This window comes from Salmo salar, chromosome ssa28, assembly GCF_905237065.1.
Source record: "Salmo salar chromosome ssa28, Ssal_v3.1, whole genome shotgun sequence".
NCBI lineage: Eukaryota > Metazoa > Chordata > Actinopteri > Salmoniformes > Salmonidae > Salmo > Salmo salar.
In genome coordinates, this window is record NC_059469.1 from 28,705,129 (window position 1) to 28,728,356 (window position 23,228).

At 40.5% G+C, this 23,228-nt stretch overlaps 1 protein-coding gene across 2 annotated transcripts in view; it reads right to left on the reverse strand.

Moving 5' to 3' along the window:
* Nucleotides 1-22,246, reverse strand: part of LOC106589818 (myomesin-2) — a 35,722-nt gene extending 13,476 nt beyond the window's left edge. Inside the window, exons 1-25 of one of the 2 annotated variants that reach the window (XM_014180192.2) lie at nucleotides 21,941-22,246; nucleotides 20,073-20,184; nucleotides 17,279-17,336; nucleotides 16,567-16,721; nucleotides 15,105-15,191; nucleotides 13,729-13,817; nucleotides 13,192-13,242; nucleotides 12,368-12,532; nucleotides 12,087-12,248; nucleotides 11,033-11,174; nucleotides 10,534-10,733; nucleotides 10,380-10,433; nucleotides 9,258-9,385; nucleotides 8,772-8,955; nucleotides 8,322-8,496; nucleotides 6,516-6,637; nucleotides 5,010-5,197; nucleotides 4,524-4,650; nucleotides 4,051-4,232; nucleotides 3,853-3,967; nucleotides 2,921-3,083; nucleotides 2,103-2,209; nucleotides 1,690-1,734; nucleotides 687-823; nucleotides 74-218 (exon numbers count right to left, since the gene is read on the reverse strand). In XM_014180192.2, the coding sequence (XP_014035667.1) occupies nucleotides 74-218; nucleotides 687-823; nucleotides 1,690-1,734; nucleotides 2,103-2,209; nucleotides 2,921-3,083; nucleotides 3,853-3,967; nucleotides 4,051-4,232; nucleotides 4,524-4,650; nucleotides 5,010-5,197; nucleotides 6,516-6,637; nucleotides 8,322-8,496; nucleotides 8,772-8,955; nucleotides 9,258-9,385; nucleotides 10,380-10,433; nucleotides 10,534-10,733; nucleotides 11,033-11,174; nucleotides 12,087-12,248; nucleotides 12,368-12,532; nucleotides 13,192-13,242; nucleotides 13,729-13,817; nucleotides 15,105-15,191; nucleotides 16,567-16,721; nucleotides 17,279-17,336; nucleotides 20,073-20,164 (3,073 nt within the window). In that variant the 5' untranslated portion in view covers nucleotides 20,165-20,184; nucleotides 21,941-22,246. The remainder of the gene's footprint in view (nucleotides 1-73; nucleotides 219-686; nucleotides 824-1,689; nucleotides 1,735-2,102; nucleotides 2,210-2,920; nucleotides 3,084-3,852; nucleotides 3,968-4,050; nucleotides 4,233-4,523; nucleotides 4,651-5,009; nucleotides 5,198-6,515; nucleotides 6,638-8,321; nucleotides 8,497-8,771; nucleotides 8,956-9,257; nucleotides 9,386-10,379; nucleotides 10,434-10,533; nucleotides 10,734-11,032; nucleotides 11,175-12,086; nucleotides 12,249-12,367; nucleotides 12,533-13,191; nucleotides 13,243-13,728; nucleotides 13,818-15,104; nucleotides 15,192-16,566; nucleotides 16,722-17,278; nucleotides 17,337-20,072; nucleotides 20,185-21,940) is intronic. The other variant, XM_014180193.2, reaches the window with a different exon arrangement.
* Between the last annotated feature and the right edge of the window lie 982 nt (nucleotides 22,247-23,228).

Consider the following 23,228-nt stretch of genomic DNA (forward strand, 5'->3'; position numbering starts at 1 on the left):
GGATAAGTCCTTGATCCCTCATGGAGCCCTACCCTGGATTAGAGCACAACCCCCACAGCAGACAGGCTCTCACCAGCTCCGATAAGCACCAGAGAGGACTGTCCTCTGGCTTTGCCATCCTCGATCTGAACAGTAAAGGTGCCCTCGCTATCCTCTGTGAAATGATCCAGCACAAACTCAATGATGCCAGCCTCCACGTCATGACTCGCATGATTTGGCTGAGAACACAGAAGACACCAAGAAAGTTTGCATGAGAGGACTCTATTGAGTGAATGTTGAGGAATCGTAATGGGCGAATCCAATAATGTGGTTATGTTGGGTAATCCACTCTAGTCTTGGCTTAAAAGTCTATTCATGCCATGACATAGTGATGATAGAGTAGAATGTCTAGTACAAAGAGAAAACAAGATGTCTGTGCAAGTCCATTGTGAGTTCAATTACAGTGTTGTGTCCCGAAACTACACCCTATTTCCTGTATAGTGCACTACTTTTGACCAGAGGCCCATAGGGTCAGCCTCCTAGGCCTCTAGTCAGGAGTTGTGCACTGTATGCCAAAAAGGTGTCTAAAGAAGTGCACTAAATAAGGAATGGGGGTCAAAAGTGCACTATGTAGGGAATAGGGCACCATTTCGGACAAAGACAATGTGTCGGTTTAGAGTTGACAGGAATATGGAGGAGAGTCTTACATTAGTCGGTGAGAGTTCATTGTTGTTAGCTAAGAACTTATAGGTGACAGCAGAGGAGATGTGCTCAGCCTGCAGCCAGAAGCGCATGCGACCACGCTCCAGAATCTTGTAGGCCAGCTGAGTCTTTAGAGGGATCACTGTGGAAGCAGAAACAATAATGGAAGAAGGTGATGCAAATAGAGGTAGGTTTTGTGATAGAAATGGCATTTGTTCAAAGGAAGACATTTCCCTTCTCAAAATATAAGAATAAGCTGTAATGAACCACATGCTAAAAAAGTTGATGGAGAAAGGGCTGAAAAAAACTATTTTCTGGGATTAACAGTTGTCTCCTCTATGTGGTTTACATGAACCCACATCACCAGTCTACAACAGCACACACGCCCCTACAGTATATACCCATGTCACGCCCTGGCCATAGAGAGGGTTTTATTCTCTATTTTGGTTAGGCCAGGGTGTGACTAGAGTGGGCATTCTATGTTCCTTTTTCTATGTTTTGGTATTTCTTTGTTTTGGCCGGGTATGGTTCTCAATCAGGGACAGCTGTCTATTGTTGTCTCTGATTGGGAACCATACTTAGGTAGCCTTTACCCACAGGGTTGGTGTGGGTAGTTGTTTTCTGTTTGGTGTGTTCACCTGACAGAGCTGTTGCGGTTTGTTCCACTTTGTTTTTTTGTTGCTGTGTTCAAGTTATTAATAAACATCATGAACACGTACCACGCTGCGCTTTAGTCTACTCCTTCTTCCAAAGACAACCGTTACAACCCATTATTCAAGCCAAAAAAAACTAAGAAAATTGACCTTTTACCCTGAGCTGTGTATTCCAAATGGTTATTTGATGGGAACCAAAAATTCATGAGAGTGAAAATAGAAAATGACAAAGATCCAACTCTGATCTTTTTTGTGCTTCTGATTAAATCACAATAGGAACATACCAGAGTCGCGGACATTCCTTTTCTCTTTGAAAATAGAAAAGCCATATTAAATAATTCAGAACAAAACCTACCTGGGTGTCGAATACCATAGCTCTTTGCCAGCATTTTCTCCAGCTCTGTAATAGAGGTAAACAAGGGAGAGTGTATTTCAGTATTGTAATGATCCAATATCATCCACAGCGATTCCTTTTTACATGGAACTTCATCATACACTTCAACAGTAACAGTTGTCTGCACTGCACAGGACCAGACATGCATGTCCCATATCACATCATCATATCATATTTATGAATAACAGTGAAAGACACCACTATTGTTTCTGACTCCAACATCTGTTGTATAACGACATGCTGTTGTGTTGATTTAGATGTACTAGTACAGTATGCATGCATGTATGGACTAAATCTATTTCATACCATGATCCTGACTGAGGGTTATAAATAAGTAACCTCCTGTTTATGATCTACTCCCAGCCAGGGCCTACCTTCGGCATGGATTTCATGGCTGGCAGAAACACCATCAGTGTTAGTTACAGCAACGGAGAAGCAGCCCACATCCCCCTGGTCTGGGTGTTTGAAAATAAGCTTAGAGCTAGAAATAAATAAATAAAGACGCACCATTAGATAATATAGAAATAAATAAATAAAGGCACACCATTAGATAATATAGAAATAAATAAATAAAGGCACACCATTAGATAATATAGAAATAATAACAGCCACACCATTGGGTAATATAGAAATAAATAAAGGCACACCATTGGATAATATAGAAATAAATAAATAAGGGCACACCATTAAATAATATATAAATAGATAAATGAAGGCACACCATTGGATAATATAGAAATAGATAAATGAAGGCACACCATTGGATAATATAGAAATAGATAAATGAAGGCACACCATTGGATAATATAGAAATAGATAAATGAAGGCACACCATTGGGTAATATAGAAATAGATAAATGAAGGCACACCATTGGGTAATATAGAAATAGATAAATGAAGGCACACCATTGGATAATATAGAAATAGATAAATGAAGGCACACCATTGGGTAATATAGAAATAGATAAATGAAGGCACACCATTGGGTAATATAGAAATAGATAAAGGAAGGCACACCATTGGGTAATATAGAAATAGATAAATGAAGGCACACCATTGGGTAATATAGAGTCCAGGAGATACTGAGCACATCAATGTGAGTATATTACACACTTCTGAATCACTACTGAGAATTCTTGAACGTTTTGTTGAAATATATTTGATCTGTTGACAAGTTTTGTGCATAGCTTACATATTGCCCTCTGTTTTGATGACAATGCCTTTGGAGAAGTCAGTGATTTCCTTGTAGAATTTCTTCCACACAAAGTGGGAGCTCTCTGTAATTTGACAACTTTCAAATGACAGGATGAAGTCACCTGACTCCTCGTCCACTGTGCAGGTCATCTCCTGGGCACCTTTTGGAGTGACAAAGCAAAGAGTGAAGTTGACAGGCAACAGCAATAAACATCTGGGAGTGCAGCATCCTAGAGATGTGTGTTTTGGTACAGTCATAGTAGGGTAGTACAGGATCCTAGAGATGTGTGTTTTGGTACAGTCATAGTAGGGTAGTACAGCATCCTAGAGATGTGTGTTTTGGTACAGTCATAGTAGGGTAGTACAGCATCCTAGAGATGTGTGTTTTGGTACAGTCATAGTAGGGTAGTACAGCATCCTAGAGATGTGTGTTTTGGTACAGTCATAGTAGGGTAGCATGTTCATTATATGTTCACAGACTATTTCTGCATTTATGTTCTGCATCCTCTGTTGAATGAATACCTAGAGAGTTGTGAAAATGACTTTTCTCTGATCTCAACCAGCCTTGTGCTTGAGTCGCTGATGTCCCTGCAGAATACAACACTGCCCTCTGCAGGTCGCCCGATGGTCTGCACCTTCTCACTTCAACAACTCTACCGAGCTCCATATGAGTCATCTATTTTTCTCTACTCCCACGTCCTCCCAATGTTCCTTATCGACAGAAGCACAGACTACCCCTCCCTAAGCCCCTCCTCATAACCCTGTCTAGTGTACTACACACCCTGTGGTATTACTCTCCTAATCTAAGTCCCATTTTAATGGGAATCCTGACCCAAATAAACATTCTCTGTGGAACACACTGAACGAATGCTGCTCTGCTCTAAGCCACATTGAAGCGCAGCATAGGGAACTGTGTCTGTCCAACAGTACCTTCCACTGCTTTGGCAACCACAGGGTTAGAAGCCAAGGAAGGCTTGCCGGCACCTTCAGCGTTCGCCGCACGCACTCTGAACACATAGGACACTCCAACTTCCAGCCCAGTCACCTGAAAACGAGGAGGACTGTCAAATGTGCCAAATAGGCTGACACATTGTCATAACGCAGGTATTCTAGGAATACTCTCTGTACCTTGTGGTAGCGGTGACTGACAGCGTGGCTCTCGTTGGAACAGTGCCATTCATCTGAGCCTTTCTTTGCAAAGTCAACAAAGTAGCCTGTGATCGGGCTGGTGCCGGTGTAGATGGGAGCCTTCCACTCCACCACCACAGAGTCATCGCGGATCTCGCAGAAGGTCATGTCATAGGCTGGACCTGAAATTCAGAGTGCAGTAAATGTACAAAAATGACAGACAAGCAGTTCTTTACGTCAGACTGTGTAATGTCTATGTGCTGCTGTTTTAACGATTGATGTTGGAAATGGTACCGGTGATAAGCTTCTGCTTGAATACACCTATTCCATAATTCATGAAAAATTATGAGATATGCATTAATGGTTTAATTATGCAACGGTATTTGCATGTAAAATGATCTTCACTTCTTTGAACTATGCACACTTCATCTTTAAAATAGAAACTTGTTTTAGAGAGGTTTTCGGTACTGTACCTGGCTCGGGCATGGTCCAGGCATCACAGTTGAAGGCCTTGCTGGGGGCAGAGGGGGCACCAAGACCAGCAAGACTTCCACCATAAACCATGAACTCATAGACTGCACCTGCACTCAGATGTTCAACCTGTGGTTGTGAAGGAAAGTACTAAAACGGTTACAACTAATTGAACTGCATAATAGATTCCTACACTATCTACACTAAAGGTGCTATCTAGGACCTTAGAGGGTTCTTCGGCCGTACCCATTAGGAAAACCCTTTTTAGTTCCAGGTAAAACCTTTTTTTGTTTCAGGTAGAACCCTCTATGAAAAGGGTTCTACATTGAACTGAAAAGGGCATGGAACCAAAAAAGGGTTCTGCAAAGAGTTATCCTATGGGGACAGCCAAACCCTGTTAGGTCCTAGATAGCACCTTTTGTTCTAAGTGTGTATAATCCTAACCATTACAGATGTGTTTAGATGACTAAGGTCGATCAGATTTGTACCTTGAACAGCCGCTCTTTGATTGGTGGGATGTTGATCTCTTTCCATGTGTGTTCTCCGTGCCTGTGTTTGTCAATGTAGTATTCAACCACCGGAGAGCCACCGGAGTGGATTGGGTGCTTCCAGTTCAGAACCATAGACTCTCCGTCACAGGCCAGCAGAGCAATGTCATACGGAGCAGAGGGAGTCGCTGCAAACAGAGTTTACAAGTGTCTTAAACATGTATCATGATTAGGGCCCTGTTTTTTGGTTAATCATGTCACATGACCTGGATTGGATATATAGCAGGGTTCTTCTCTACACTCTGAGAAAAAAAGGTGCTATCTGGAACCTAAAAAGGGTTCTTCGGCTCTCCCCATAGAAAAACTCTTTGAAGAACCCCTTTTGGTTCCAGGTAGAACCTTTTTGGTTCCAAGTAGAACCCTTGTGGGTTCCATGTGGAACCCATTCCACAGAGGGTTCTACCTGGAACCCAAAAGAGTTCTACCTGGAACCAAAAAGAGTTATCCTTTGGGGAAAGCCGCAGAACCCTTTCAGAACCTATTTTTCTAAGAGTTTAGGGTTATGGTTGTTAAGGCTTTCGGTAGCATGAATAATACATACATTTTAGTGCATAATGGCGCCAACTAGCAGGTAGCCTAGCGTTTCAGTGCGTTGGACCAGTAACCGAACGGTCGCTGGTTCAAATCCCCGAGCCAACTAGGTGAAAAATCTGTCGGTGTGCTCTTAAGCAAGACACTTAACCTTAATTGCTCCTATAAGTCACTCTGGATAAAAGCATCTGCTAAATGTAAATTTGATAATTGTTGTTAAAAAACTGCAATCCACATAGCTTGGAGTATCGTCAATGAGTTTAAAAATGTATGGTTTGATGAAACAATCTGCAGTTGTTGGTTGAATGTCCCAAAGGAACTCTACGAACCAATGGTTTGTTTTTGACTCAGATTGCCTAAATTATTCACATCATTTGGACAAGGAGAAAAGTACACGATGACAGGCTCAAATCCTATAGGCTCCCAGGCTGTCCTGCTGAAACGTGTGAATAGGAAGAATGACGGTCCTCTTCATTTATTGGAGACATTTATTTTATAATTCGATGCTTGTGATGATATAATCATTAGATATTCAGCCGACTTAAGGCATCAAAGTTAGATGCCTTTGTGTGTCTTACTTCTGGACAGCTACCAACGGCCTTGAAGAAAGTCTTGACAACATTGCTACAATTTATTCACTGTGATCATTCACAGAGAAAAGAGCCTCCAGCTAAGCACAGTGGGTCGCAAAAATTTAATATCTGCAATTTTCTTCTTTGTTACTGTTGCTACTGCCATATTGAATGCAACACTTTTTCCACCTGGTTGGAATCTCGACAAATTACAAGTATATTATGTCTGCTGTGTGTGTGTGTGTGTGTGTGTGTGTGTGTGTGTGTGTGTGTGTGTGTGTGTGTGTGTGTGTGTGTGTGTGTGTGTGTGTGTGTGTGTGTGTGTGTGTGTGTCCATACTCACTGAGGGCAGCTTTGACAGCGAGGGGGGAGGACTCCTGTGATTCATCACTCAGACCCAGCTCATTGATGGCTTGCACACGGAAAACATATGTCTCACCAGTGGTCAAACCTTGAACCACAAACCTAATCAAAAATAGCAAATGAAGCAAATTCTCAACACATTGTGATGAATGAAATCACACTTCAAATAATAAGTACAGTGCCTTGCAAAAGTATTCATCCGCCTTGGTGTTTTTCCTATTTTGTTGCATTACAACCTGTAATTTAAATTGATTTTAATTTGGATTCCATGTAATGGACATACACAAAATAGTCAAAATTGGTGAAGTGAAATGAAAAAAATTACTTGTTTCAAAAAATTATAAAAAATTAAAACTGAAAAGTGGTGCGTGCATATGTATTCACCCCCTTTTCTATGAAGCCCCTAAATAAGATCTGGTGCAACCAATTACCCTCAGAAGTCACATAATTAGTTAAATAAAGTCCACATGTGTGGATTCTAAGTGTCAGATGATCTAAGTATATATACACCTGTTCTAAAAGGCCCCAGAGTCTGCACCACTAAGCAATGGGAGTCTGCACCACCAAGCAAGCGGCACAATGAAGACCAAGGAGTTCTACAAACAGGTCAGGGACAAAGTTGTGGAGAAGTACAAATCAGGGTTGGGTTATTAAAAAATATACGAAACTTTGAACATCCCACGGAGCACCACAACAAACCTGCCAAGAGAGGGTCGCCCACCAAAACTCATGGACCAGGCAAGGAGGGCATTAATCAGAGGCAACAAAGAGACCAAAGATAACCCTGAAGAAGCTGAAAAGCTCCACAGCGGAGATTGGAGTATCTGTCCATAGGACCACTTTAAGCCGTACACTCCACAGAGCTGGGCTTTACGGAAGAGTGGCCAGAAAAATGTCATTGCTTTAAGAAAAAAATAAGCAAACACTTAGTGTTTGGTGTTCGCCAAAAGGCATGTGGGAGACTCCCCAAACATATGGAAGAAGGTACTCTGGTCAGATGAGACTAAAATTGAGCTTATTGGCCATCAAGGAAAACACTATGTCTGGCGCAAACCCAACACCTCTCATCACCCCGAGAACACCATCCCCACAGTGAAGCATGGTGGTGGCAGCATCATGCTGTGGGGATGTTTTTCATCGGCAGGGACTGGGAATTGAAGGAATGATGGATGGCGCTAAATGCAGGGAAATTCTTGAGGGAAACTTGTTTGTCTTCCAGAGATTTGAGACGGGGACTGAGGTTCACCTTCCAGCATGACAATGGCCCTAAGCATACTGCTAAAGCAACACTTGAGTGGTTTAAGGGGAAACATTTAAATGTCTTGGAATGGCCTAGTCAAAGCCCATACCTCAATCAAATTGAGAATCTGTGGTATGACTTAAAATTGCTGTACATCAGCGGAACCCATCCAACTTGAAAGAGCTGGAGCAGTTTTTCCTTGAAGAATGGGCAAAAATCACAGTGGCTAGATGTGCCAAACTTATAGAGACATACCCCAAGAGACTTGCAACTGTAATTGCTGCAAAAAGTGGTTCTACAATGTATTGACTTTGGGGGGCGAATAGTTATGCACGCTCAAGTTTTCAATTTTTTTTGTCTTATTTCATGTTTGTTTCACAAAAAAAATTATTTTGCATCTTCAAATTGGTAGGCATGTTGTGTAAATCAAATGATACAAACCCCCAAAAAGTCCATTTTAATTCCAGGTTGTAAGGCAACAAAATAGGAAAAATGCCAAGCAGGGTGAATACTTTCGCAAGCCACTGTACATGACAGAATACATACTTGTTGTTCTTGTGAGGTTTGTGGTTAGCTGAAGCCCAGTCCTTGGAGCCTTTTACACACACATCAATGTAGTAGCCAATAAGATTATTAGGCTCCTTGGGTTCAGCCCATTGGATAAGAAGAGATGTATCAGTCTCCCTTGTGGCAACCACCTGACCAGGAGCGGAGGGGACCCCTACAGTAGATTAATAAGGCATGGTTAATGTCTAAGGCAAAAGGTCAACTATCTATAACTTACTTTAATTGAAGGACTATCATTTTTTTGGCTAAATCTGTTATATGGGCGCAAATGACTTTTTGAACATTTTTCCTGAGTAACTTTTTTCAAATTCTACCCTTGACTATTGCTATGCTTTGCAGGGAGTTTGACATTTAGAGAAAATACTTGAGAACAACCTTGTGGAGGACTTTAAGAGATAGCTATAAAGCCACTGAAGAGGACCTTCTTACCGCACAGCTCTTGAGTCTGAATGGGCTCTGTGGGCTCAGAGGCTTCACTGGTGCCGTACATGTTTGCAGCCAGCACGCGGAACAAGTACTGTTTTCCCTCAGCCAAATCGAACACGGCATAGCGAGGAGATCTCACGGGTACCTGAGTGTTCACCCTCTGCCACGCACCGCTCTCGGCCAAGCACTGTGAGGGAAGAGCCCCAAAGACAACATTTACACCCTGTAACAACATCCACAGATACTGTCAAACGCAATGGAGAAGAAGACGTAACCCCAATTCATTCCGTTGACTTCAACCATTCATTCGATTTGAATCATGACCCTACTTGTAATTGCCCTTGATTATTCTATTGAAGTGGGATCCCAGAAAGATTTAATGTGTTTTAGAGGACACAAATCTAGTGATTCCATGTTGAAATGTGTCTCTATTCTGTTGCTGCAAAGTTTGGGTAAAAAAGAAAGGTGAGAGAGCAGAGAGAGAACAACCTTCTCAATATAGTACCACACTGGGGCCTGGCCCTGATAAGGAGCAGGTTTCCAGCTGAGGACAACATATGTTCGGTCGGTCTCTGAAGCGCGCAACTTGGAGGGGGTTCCTGGTACTTTCTTCCCATCTACGGACACAAGACATCACAAAGAATTCACAAACTGTTTTTTGCCCAGGTGGGAGCATTCCCCCGAGTTGTCTATACACATACAGTACCAGCCAAAAGTTTGGACACACCTACTCATTCAAGGGTTTTTCTTTATTTTGACTATTTTCTACATTGTACAATAATAGTGAAGACATCAAAACTATGAAATAACACATATGGTATCATGTAGTAACCATTGTTTTGGTTACTACATGATTCCATATGTGTTACTTCATGTATATAAATATTATTTTAATTGTATTCTTTTATTGAATATTAAAACATACAATCTACTTGCAGTGAAGCCGCTCAACATCTACATCCCATTCAGTCATCTAACAGACTCCCATCCAGAGCGACCGACAGAAGCAACCAGAGTCAACTCAAGGGCATGTCGGCAGATCTCCCATAAGGTCAACAATGGGGACCAGACGACCTATCAGCCACCGGCCCAAGCTCCCAACTGCCAGGCCACCAGCCCTCCAAGATCCCCCCAACAGTCCCCCACCTCGAGAAAAATAAAATAATTCCATTATTGCTAAATATTGAGACAGAGAGCAGCTGATTAGTAGCCTAGCTGTTAAGAGCATTGGGTCAGTAACCAAAAGGTTACTGGTTTGAATCCCTGAGCTGACTGGGTAAAAAAAACTGTCAATGTACCCTTGAGCAAGGCACTTAACCCTAATTGCTCCTGTCTGTCGCTCTGGATAAGAGTGTCTGCTAAATGACTAAAATGTAAAAGAGTAATGTGACAGTTGGTGTACAGATGTTAGGCATGGTACAATGTGAGGGCTAATGATATGGCAATATTGTAAAGGGGGAGTTGGACCTCCTTCAGTGTCTGATGAGGTATACAGAAATAAGCATAGAAAAGTAATATCATGACTTTTTAGAAGAACATCAAAGATTTTTGCATCAAACTAGTTGATTGAGATTCAAGGATCCCCATACATCATAGAAAACCATTTAGTACCTTCAACGTCATCGTGGTAAATTACAACATCAAGTTTTCCACCCAACTTGATGGCTGTCAAAACAAAGATAAAAATATAAAAGTATATACATTTAATTTGATTCTAGAGAATACATGAACTCACAAGGTAAAGTTTAAGATGTCATCACATTACCATGGAGTCTTTCAAATTCAGTGGGGTCCAGGGCGGCGATGGGGTCAGACACTCTGGAGGGCTTGCTAATGCCGTGTGAGTTTATTGCACGCACACGGAAATAGTAGGAGTGGCCCTCGAACAGGCCAGGCACAGGGTATTTACAGATCTTAATGGGGGAGTCATTGCACTGCACCCAATTTTCAGTTCCAGTTTCACATCTGAAAAAAAAATGAGGAAAATTGGTTCATCTCCCCAAATCCATCTCTGAAGAGGACATTTTGGCTGATATAGCTACATTATCCTGTCACCAGCTATGAAGAGTGGTGGAAGAGTATAGGTTGTAATTTGCAGATTTGTCTCCAATTTTGGGGCCTAGATTGTTATGTGATTATAAGAAGGAGAAAAAAAATGAAAGTATATAATGAGTTCCTGATGTTTTTCCTGGTCAGATCATGGCATCTGTAAAAAGTAGCTGGAAATATTCACATTTGATTCCCATTTCAACACCTTCCATTACCTATCTACAAAGTATCCGATGATGGGGCCTTCAGTGGTGGTGTTGGGAGGCTTCCAGGACACGATGACATAATCTCTGTTGGCGTCATGGATCTTGATGTCCATAGGAGCACCAGGAGCTCCAGGCACTGGGGGAGGACCATCTGTCACAGGGACACAAAGCAAGTCACATCTTCACACTCTGTCAAAGTACATCATGCCAGAGCCATGTATTTAGGTCGTCACTAGTTACTACAGCCACAAATAGCTAAACCACGCCTATTTCTACAGTTTCTCTTCTTTAAATCTGACCTAACCCTAACATTAACCACACTGCTAACCATATGCCTAACCCTAACCTTCAATTAAGACCAAAAAGCACATTTTTGTATTCATGAATTTTTACAATATAGCCAATTTGACTTTGTGGCTGTTGTAACTACTGATAACCCTGTATTTAGAGAGTTGGGCCAACGCGGTTTATGAATTATGATGCATTTACATGACACTATAAAATTATATGGCAGCCATGTTAGCTCCCCATTGACATTACATGGGGAATATTTAAACAATGCTAACTGAATGTCTAGAACTAGAACAATATTCAAAATTCTAAAATTATTTTCTAAAAGTTGTCTTCATTCTCTATTCTAAAAGTTTACCTAACTGTAAATATATGGCTTTGAATCACGCAATACCTGAAACTCCCTGTGAACAGAACCATCAAAGGACCAAATCAGCTTTTTTGAAAGATATCAGAATATTACTAAATATTTAAAGTAGCTGCATTGCTGGTACACACAGAGGGGGTATAGCTACAAACAGGGACGCAACTTTGGTTTTAGATATATATATTTTTTTATCCAATCGGATAAACACTCCAAACAGCCTACCCGACCGCTTGGTCCTAAAGCAAACCATTGCCTTGTTTTGTATCACATTCCAATGATAAAACTACGGGGGGGACAAAAATGCAATTCCCCTCCGTCCCCGTCCCCCATCCCCCGTCTCCCGTCCCCGTCCCCAGTGAAAGTTGTGCCCCTGGCTCCAATTCTCAAAGTTAGTTGTTGATTTACCTGCACAAGAAACATATGCACTGTGGACAGCATCTCCCCCCTTTGTAACCACACGGAGTGAGTAGACACCCTCATCATCCTTGTTCAGGTGAGGCAGGGTCAGCTTGGTCTCGCCTCTAGCAGACTCTATCTTCACCCACTTGGAGTCTGACAGCCGATGATCTGACACAAAAAAACAGCAACATTAAAAGTGAGGACCTGTCAGTAGCTGAAGTTACAAAACTGGCCTAGTAAATCATCTGTTATTGAGAGCGTTATGATCGTGAGAGAAAATGTGATACCATCTCTGAACCATTGAGCTTCAGGCTGCAGATTGGCTAGGTTAGGAGTAGCGGTCATTGTGGCGGCCAAGGTGACCGTGTCTCCCTCTGTTCCAAAGACCGAACCAAAAGTCTCCAGGAAGGTGATGTTGATCTTGGTGTATTTGATGTCCAGTAACATGGGAACTGCAGAAGACAGTAAAGGAGGACATACTTACAGTATTATGACTCTATTTCAGTAACATCATTATAGAGCACCATGATCACAATTATATTCTGCAACCATGCAATTACAAACACTTTGAAAGAGAGACAGCACTCTGAATTATTCTGAAGATATTGTGACAGTCTGACAAAAACGATCTATGTACCTCATCATATTCATACCACTTAAATAGCACTCTCTGTCTCCTATTCTCTTTTTAATAAAGACAAAAGTGCAACTGGTGTTGTGATTAATATATACCAGAGGAGGCTGGTGGAAGGGGCGATAGGGTGACGGGCTCATTGTAAAGACTGGAATGGAATTAATGGAACGGTATCAAGCACATCAAACATTTGGAAATAAATCAAAAACAACATTCTTCTCATTCGTTAACAAAGCATGTTTGAATTGATATACCTTCTACAGTAGTTTATGTTTGTCTCTCACTATAGTACAAAACATTGTTGTGTTGAGTACATTGATTCACATGTAGGCTACATCTTTACAATTCAAGAAGAATGAGGCCCTATTCAAGCAATCCCCAGTGATTGGATTTGCCTCAACGGTGCTCAGAATCTACTCAGAGGATAAATTAAATATCAGAGAGAATACACAGGACAGTTGTGTTGGGTGGACTTACTTGTGTAAGGAAGCCATGCATAGGAAGATGAATGCCCTTCTTCTCTGATCCCTGCAGAACAGACATATTATACACACACAATCACTATGCAACAATACAATACACCATCATGTTGTATTATTATGGTATAAATCAAGTAATTACACATACTCTTTCCATTTAAACGGGCAATCAGCAGTTGCTACATACATTTTTGGACTTATAAGTTATATAACTTCTAATTGCCTCATGAGCTTAGTTTAACTGTCGTACACCATCAGAACCCAAAATATAATCTTGTTTTACGCCAATGTTTCAAAACGTGGTTAAAACTATAATTGTGATATCATGGATGTTCAGTCCTTGCATCCATAGCTCTGTCTATGAATCTGAGAGATATTACATTTCTCCAGCCTCATCCTGTTTTACCGCAACAGTAGTGGGGAGTATGCTTTATTATTGTGTCCACTGCTCACTGGCCTTTTAAATAAGCCTTATATTAAAAACAATGCATTGACAAAACATGTATACTGTATGTTTTTGCCTTGCCAGACTTACTCTTGACAATGACAGAGGCTTGAGTAGAGACCTGTCCATGAATGTTACCAGCCACAGCAGTGTACTGCGCAGTGTCATCAGTTTCACACCTATAGGGAATACCGGGAAGAATACATATTGGAAAATGTGAATGAACAAACATAAACATCTCAGCAACACTTAAGGCTTACTTTTATCTATTTATTTTTGTATGTGGATTTATTATTTATTTCTGATTAATTTACTAGCCACCAAACATAATTTCATGAGTTGAATTTACAGGATTGTAAACTTTCAAAGGATGATAAATTATGTTGATTATGCAAATTGCTGTTGACTAAATTAATACTGTGAAATATCAAGACCTGATCCTCATTTGAAATGTTCTTATGGCTCTATTAATGCACAATATTGCACAGCAAATAAATACAGAAGCATTTAAATACTTTTCTAGCGTCGTATCTTGACCTCTAGAACCACACACTCAAGATCATGGCAGACATTATCAAATGTTTTGAACTCAGGAGAGGATAATAATTCTATGCAGGGGAAGAAGAAAAAAACAAGTCCATGAATTCTTCAGGAGATATTCAACATGAGAGGCTTTTAAACATGAATGGCAAACATCTGAAGATTCAAGGGGGAAGAGGAGCCTGAGAAGAGTGACAGATATCAGACCTTGACCCTGCACACACCATTTTAAAGCTGTCCACACTCACTTTCCCTCTCTGTCTCCAAACCATGGTTGTTCTCTTTGAGTGTGAAAGGGTTTGAACACTGGGAGAATACAGAGTGGCATTTCTTTATTGAGACCTTTCATTTTGATTTGAAGAGGCAAAAAGTGCTTTGAGACTTGAGAGGGGATCTAGCCTTGGTGCCCCTGACAATCTGACAGCGAGGGGATGCAGTGCTCTTTAAGGAGCTCCAGGATCCAATGACACAGAGCTCAGCACTTCGCTATGAACAGCTGACGAGTCCTCAAGATGAGGGCGGCGCCCAGGAGGGCTTTTGACTAAATTGGAAAAGCTCCAACGCTACAGCTCCACCATTCACAAGACTCCCTTTTGTGGGCACTCGTGTGTTAATTAAGTTAACATTAAACACTGGGATTGTGAGTGAAATGCAGGGAGGCCACAGTGAAAATCCCCAATGTTCCAGGAGCAAAGTCATGATATTGTATCAGATTTTTTAAATGGCCGTGATAAGCTACCGTGATGGGATAATGTTTTGTGGACAAATGGATCTAAATAATTAACAACTCAAATCAATGAGAACAGGTGCCTCCCCTCATTGTTTTACCACTGACGGTGTGCATCCATTGTGCCTCCTAATGTCTGAAACATATACACTAGCTTTAGCTAGTAAACCAAAAAAATCCTACCATGAGAATAACTTACTTGGCAATCTCCAGGGTATGAATTCCAACATTGTCCTGCACATTGTATTTAATTGATGACCTGTCAATGCTGACACCATCTTTATACCTGGAGAGAAATCAAGTAGAAGTGGTTGATGGTGAATCTTTCAGTTGGATGTGGTAACACAAAAGTGACCACGTGTGCAGAATATTGTGATCTGACTGTATATTACCAGAGAGGCTAGCTCACTGAATATGCTGCTCTGGATATTCCTTTGGTCTCTACTGAGTTAGGTACATCAGTTTTTAGTTTTTCTTGCATCTTATTTGTGGAACAATCTTCTAAATGTTCTTAAATGTGATGTTCTGGTTCCTCTAGGGTGATTCAGAAGGTTGACTGAGGACCTTATTACTGATGAATGTGACGTTCTGGTTCCTCTAGGGTGATTCAGAAGGTTGACTGAGGACCTTATTACTGATGAATGTGACGTTCTGGTTCCTCTAGGGTGATTCAGAAGGTTGACTGAGGACCTTATTACTGATGAATGTGATGTTCTGGTTCCTCTAGGGTGATTCAGAAGGTTGACTGAGGACCTTATTACTGATGAATGTGTTTGTTTTTTATGACCATGTTCTACTTTCTGCTTGCATTTTGTATTTATATTTTGATGTGTGTATTTTCTGTCATTTATGTAATTCATGGCTGGTCTGTAAAAGAGACCTTGGTCTCATCATGACTCCCTGATCAAATAAAGGTTAAATAAATAAAGCTGGTAAATTGGGAGCATATTCAGCGTGCAGGCCTCTCTGTTATTTACAAGTTTACTTCTTTAGTCCAGCACCTACGTTTTTAAGGATGTTCGTAAGAAAACAAACATTTGTATAGACTGTTTAATGAGTCTGTACCTTTGTCATAGCAGGTACCTAAAGTGGTAGCAGGTAGCAGGTACCTAAAGGTACCTACATTTTCACCATGTTTATCAAAGAGTCAAATCTCAGGAGAAAAAAAACATTTCTACAGAGTCAGTGACAAGTTTAACTATGCTGACATCTTAGCCTCAACTGAAATCAAACACCATCAATCATCTGAAAAATGTTGACCATTATTTCACTCCCATAGAGGGAATGAGAGAATAGCACCAGAGGAACAGTTCTCCCTTTGTGCTACAGTCTTAGAAAAAAATGTGCTGTCTAGAACCTAAAAGGGTTCTTCGGCTGTCCCCATAGGAGAACCCTTTGAAAAACCCTTTTTGGTTCCAGGTAGAACTCTTTTGGTTCCAGGTAGAACCCCTTTGGTTCCATTTAGAACCCTTTCCACAGAGGGTTTTACATGGAACACAAAATAGATCTACCTGGAACCGAAAAGGGTTCTACCTAGAACAAAGCGGGGTTCTCCTATGGGGACAGCTGTAGAACCCTTTTGGAACCTTTTTTTCTAAGAGTGTACACCAATACAATAACATTCGATACCCATAGATAAACCACTTAGACTGAATCCTTACCATTTCACAAGTGGGGTAGGGTAACCCTCGACCGTACAGTATAGTTTCACAGGAGTGTGCTCCCAAACGGTATGGGATCGGAGTGTGGTCAGGAATTGAGGACCCCTGATCATAGACTCCTCACGAACGTACTTCTCAACCATCTTCTTCCGCACCTGAAGACAATATAGACATGTGACATTTTTACAGTATATGAAGCCTCATTAAGTTTTCTTCAATATCCTTTTCACCATACTGAGCCAAGCCGAGCTGAGGCGACCTGTACTGCGCTGACCTGGTTATGCATCCACCATACAGATGTAGGATCTTAATCTGAGCCAGTTTGCTACAACAGGAAAATAATCCTGCAGCAACAGGACATTTGAATTATTACATGGATTATAATTAATCAAGTCAGCAAATTGAAATTACAAACTTCAGAAGACTTTTTAAACCTCAAATACACTACAAGTTTTACATTTCCTGCGTTGCAGGAAAATTCTCCTGCAACAGGGTGATCAAATTAAGATCCTACATCTGTAGTTGCTTGAACCGTACTAGAGAGGATAATGTGAAAAGAAAATATTGGAGCCTGTACAGTACGGTTTGGCTCAATATGGTGAAAAGAGAACAAGTCTTGTGCAAATCTGATACTAAATATTTCCGCTCGTCTTTTTCAAAAGACATTTTTAATTATGGTGACATCTCCCAACAAGACAGATAAGGACCTTACCACTCCCTGGATTCTTGTTTCTTGTTTGTGATGATAATCGTCCTCCACAACCTCAGAGCTATATAAACAAAACAGACATAGTCAAAGCATAATTTACAAAAGGTAAAAGCATGAAAGTACTGGAATTCCAAGTTCACTATTTGTTGGGCGTTTACGAAGTCAACATAAACAAGTGTAAGCAGCTAATTATGTTCAAGCAAACAAGCATTTAGGACCAAATGTACATTAAGTAAGGCTCACCGCAGTGAAAAGCATCTAAGCACAACAAAAAAACATCTATGTTAAGTCTAACCATAACAACCATAACAACTAAAGGATGTGCCATACATACAGTAAGCATCTTTGCTACATTTTAATAATCAGCTCATTGCTGAGTAAATATTGTTGTAAAGCTAAAAAGCACTTCATTTGCATCAAAAGCCCTCTCTCTAATAAAATCTAATCACATATTTAGCAGATGTTATTGCGGGTTTTGCAAAATAGCTTCATGTTGACAGTATTCTGATTGCATTTCTGTCAGATTATCTAGTGTACTATTTCTTGGGGATGAATCATCGGTCTGTGCATACCTGAGAAAATAATCATACAAGTGTCCACAGGTAATATAGATGATTAGAGATTAAAAAGATGAAACAGGGTACGATCCATTGACTGTATGGTACAGATGTAGGATGTTAATTTGAGCCAATTTGATACGGCAGGAAAATAATCCTGCAGCAACAGGCACATTTTAATTATTATGTGTATTATAATTAATGGACATTTTTGAATAGGTTGATACATTTTTTGTAAGGAAAAATCAAGTCTGAGACATTACATGATCAAAAGTATGTGGACACCTACTTGTCGAACATGTCATTCCAAAATCATGGGCCTTCCCCAAACAGTTGCCTCAAAGTTGGAAGCACAGAATCGTGATTCATCACTCCAGAGAAGCGTTTCCACTGCTACAGAGTCCAATGGTGGTGAGCTATACACCACTCCAGCCAACCCATTTCATGAAGCTACAGATGAACAGTTCTTGTGCTGACGTTGCTTCCAGAGACAGTTTGGAACTCGGTAGTGAGTGTTGCAACCGAGGACAGACGATTGTTACACGCCACGCTCTTCAGCACTAGGTCAGCACAGTCCCGTTTTGTGAGCTTGTGTGGCCTACCACTTCGCAGCTGAGCTGCAGTGCCACGTTGAAAGTCACTGAGCTCTTCAGTATGGGCCATTCTACAGCCAATGTTTGTCTATGGAGATTGCATGGCTGTGTGCTCGATTTTATACACCTGTCAGCAACAGGTGCAGCAGAAATAGCCAAATCCACAAATTTGAAGGGGTGTCCACATACTTTTGTATATATACTGTATTTCAAAGAGGAAATTACAAACTTCAGAAGCCTTTTCAAACCTCAACTACACTGCAAGTTTTACATGTTTTGCATTGCAGGAAAGTTCTCCTGCAACAGGGTGATCAAATTAAGACCCTACATATGTACAAACTAATATGAGAGTCCTGTCTCTAGTACTGACACTGACTTTTTACATTTTGTCATTAAGCAGACCCTCTTATTCCGAGCAATTTACTGACTTTATTGTCCCCATGGGGAAATTTTGTTGCAGTGTCATATACACGTTTAAAGTGGCGTTGAAATACAAAACAAAATTGACAATACAACTTTCATAACAGTTACATAACAATAAAACATTTTAAAAAAGACTAGCCTGCTGACCTTACTGAGTCGTTAAGAACATTTGCCCGAGCTATTTAGGAGGGATATCACACCTGGCACAAATGATTGTTTAGTTCTTTTTTTCCTGCTGAGGGGTGCCCTATACCTGCGCCCAGGTGGGAGTAGTTCAAAGTCCGGGTACAGGGGGTGGCTTGAGTCTTAAATGATTTTGTGAGCCTTGGGGTACCAGCCTTGCTGGGCCTTCCAGCCTTACTGGTACCCCATGGGAATCGAACCCACAACCCTGGCGTTGCAAGCACCATGGTCTACCAACTGAGCCACTGTCAATACACAACGCACAAATAAACACACCCCTCGTTGAAATCAAATAAGTTAAAGGTGTATTACAGAGAAAACCGTTCATTGTACATTTGCTGCATTAGCAGCAGCTAATGGGTATCCATAATAAATACAAATACAAATTGCAAGACAGTGTAGCATGTGTCTCCAGTTTACAGAAGAGAATGTGATCCAGTGATGTAATAGCAGTAGGATGGTTGCATAGTTACATGAGATTAGGCAATTAGCAGGGAACCAACCTGTTAGTGAGTTACAAGTGCTCTCTCCAGGTGTAAACTTACCCACTGTTAAAAGCCCAGCTGAATACACTAACTGCCATTTGAAACTGTACACCCAGGGCCAGATATACTTTATGTATTTACACCAGTGCTTTATCCTCAGAGGGGAATAAAGACCAGAAACAAATAGTAGAGGAAAAACAGTTAACTGTCTTAATTTACATTGAATCTAAATATGCTAAATAAGCTCTACCATTTAAATGCATTATTCGCTCTGGTAAATAGCAGGTGCAAATTATACTCCTGTACAAAAATGAGTAAATCTGGCCACCAGTTTCCAAACCACATGGGCTACATTTACACAGGCAGCATAATTCTGATCTTTTTTTTCACTAATTGTCTTTTGACCAATCACATCAGATCTTTTCACATCAGATCTTTTTCAAAGCTGATCTGATTGGTCAAAAGATAAAATTAATGAAAAAAAAGATCAGAATTGGGCTGCTTGTGTAAACGTTTCAAATGAAGCATTGGATTCCTATGGGCCCATCTTCCTTACCTTGTATACTGCTTTGCTACAACCTTAGACTGTGCACTGTGGTAGTCGTGGCTGATGTGTACGTGCTTGTGTCTGGCAACTGTTGCAGCCATAGTTGATTGCTTTTAATGACCTGTGATTGAAATGACGAACACACATACTGTATTATATTGGCTAATAGTAATATAATGGCTACCCATACACATATAGTAGTTGTATGACAGCAACAAACCATGTTAATGCAGTTTTACAATGCAATGCAACGGATCCATGGCTCTTCTGGCTTTTTGATCCACTGATGCATTTCAAGGCACAATATAGAGTACAATATGCAGTACAGTATGTCCTTAGGTATTAGCACAATGAGACAGATATTCACTAATTTGTTCCCGTTGGAAACGACTGGCTGTGGTCTATCTTGGTTTAGTTGTAAAAATCTTTGGTATTAGTGCCTGTGAGGTTGCAGACACTGGGGGTCAAATTCCATCAAACCTGCACTGCAAGGGGAAACATTGTGCCTGTTCTGATGTAATGGAACAGTCTGAGTTATGGGTAGAAGAGATAACACCTGTTCTGATGTAATGGAACAGTCTGAGTTAAGGGTAGGAGAGATAACACCTGTTCTGATGTAATGGAACAGTCGTTATGGGTAGAAGAGATGGCCAAAAATTAGAGGGTTTGTGTGTGTGTGTGTGTGGGGGGGGGGGCTTAGAGCTAGTTAACGGCAAATAAAGGTTCCATGAATGTTCAGTTATTCCAGTCATTCATACAATACAGCAATCTGAACGTCATTAAGACACTTATAACATATGAAGAGGTTCAATGTATATTTCACAGATGATATGGTGATAAATAAAAACATACAAACCCATGAAGCCTATTGCTGTAGCAGATTGAATATTAACAGACACAAGAACAATCTGAGCACTTGCAAGTTGTTTAAGTGGCAGGACATAAACTTATGCCTCGATCACACCGACAGTGTCATTGCATTTTGGTACACCAGAAGTACATTCATTTCCAATGGGATGCTGCGTTTGCCTTGCAGCATTACGCTGCAGAGGCAGTTGCAGTGCGTTCTGTGTGGTGCATACATTGGATTTATCTAACGTATGCGTCAAACTGTATGCGTAGATGGCTTGACAGAAAGCAGAATGGTAGCAGGTAGCAGATAGCAGAATGTTGAACTTTTGTTGCACACATATCCAGATGATGCTGCGCACCATTTTGCGTAAAACACTGTAGGTGTGATCAAGGCGTTAGTTTTAAACAAGTTCTTTGAATATGGACATAGTTGTAATATTCTATAGGCCTATGGCAGCCTTAAATTCCCACAATCCTACACAGTTGCATAATGCATGTCAACAATTGGAATAGATTTACAGTCAAATAACAGGAATGAGCTTTTTGACTTTTCTATCCTATTCCCTATATTCATGTCTCTGCCAGGTTGAGCTAATTTATAGTTAGAATACTTCTCAAGTATAAAGCAAAAGTGCTTAACATCAGACATTCATGCACCAGATATATCAACCCCGTGACACTTGAACTCCTGAGCCACATTTCTCTGCATATAGCAGGCATATACTCAGCTCTTTTTATAGAATGACTTTTAAAAGTCCATATAAACTGATGCATCCATTTATTAGCATGCCATCAGAGCAACATCATGAGATCAATAATATAAGTCCCCAAAAATATTAAAATGAATATTGCTAGATAATATCCTTTTATGTCACGTCAAGGTTTAGGCAGTAGGCACTAATTAGGTAATTGGACTAATACATCTCCACATTCCGATATAACCAAGTCCCAAGCGCACATTTCTCAAATCAGCACCTGTCGGAAAAATCAAGGAATCTGGGAAGGCAATAATAGGCCTGACTTACCCCAAGAGATTACTGGAGTTGAAAGCAGAGGTGGGTCAGCCGTAACACGCTTGGAAGTCACTCGCTGATGAAAACAAAAAATGACCCACAGAGTGCAGCAACTCTCAGCATCCCATTTATGGATAGGCATATGACTATATATAGCTTTTACATGAACCCTCAACATCATTTCTTACTTGCAGAAGGCTAGGCTACATATCATGCGGTGTCGGTGCTTCTTTGCTCACTGTATAGGTTATAAAACATTTATTCCAGTTTGCAATATTTACAAAATTTGGCCTGAGCACGTGTCCAGTTTACTATTTATTTAAATAATGTCATACTTCTTTCAACTCTAGCCTCTATTTCATGAATAGGCCTACGCTACAATTTTAAGAATTTCAAATCATTTTAATATTTATATTTATTTTTGCGTTAGGCTATTTTAACTTAATCCATTCTTGCTTTGCTCTATGCTCAACTGAAGGAACCAAGACGGCATCTTAAGACAACCCCTGAAACCTGAACTGTAGCCAGCACTATTTTTAACGGGAGATTGGGTTAAGAGACAACAGTGTATATGCCTAGGCTAGGCTATTCCTGCCAATAGCCCAGAGCAGAGGCAATGTCACACAACTTGTTAGCTTTATGCAAACATTATTAATCTATTAGTTAGCTTAAATGAAAACAATAACGTCTCATTCATAGCCTTCTGTCATAAATAACATTGTAAAAAAATGTGTGCAAAGCCTGCCCATTTGTTATAGAAATATTAAACTGATAAATGCAATTGCAATAAACGTTAAAACGTTTTTGTTTGTTGTTTTTAATTCAACTGTGTGGCCCAGTGTAATGTCATGATAGAAGTCTGTGTTTAATATTTGTGGCGAGTATGCGCGCCTGTGGTGTATATATGGGTCATGGCTAGATGGATTACAGTTTATTTCAAATTGACGTCTAAGGTTTACTTGTTTTGCATTTTAGCTAACCCAAACCCTTTTCCTAACCTTAACCTAATTATCCTAACCTGATACGTTAATTATCCTAACCTGCTGCGTAAATTCTCCTAAACAGCTACGAAAAGTAAAGTCTGGTAACTACCATATAGGCTGCCTGCTACAAAGATACGTGTAACGCCCCACCAAGCAGACTGTCAACCAAATTCAGGTTGTGCTGCGTCACAGAGTTGCTAAACTAATCCTCACGCAAATCCCTTCTCAAAGGCAGGGTACGAGTCGAGAAACTCGCCTATTTTCCTCTAAAGTACGTAATCTCACGATTCCAAAGCTATACGACATTACATAGAACA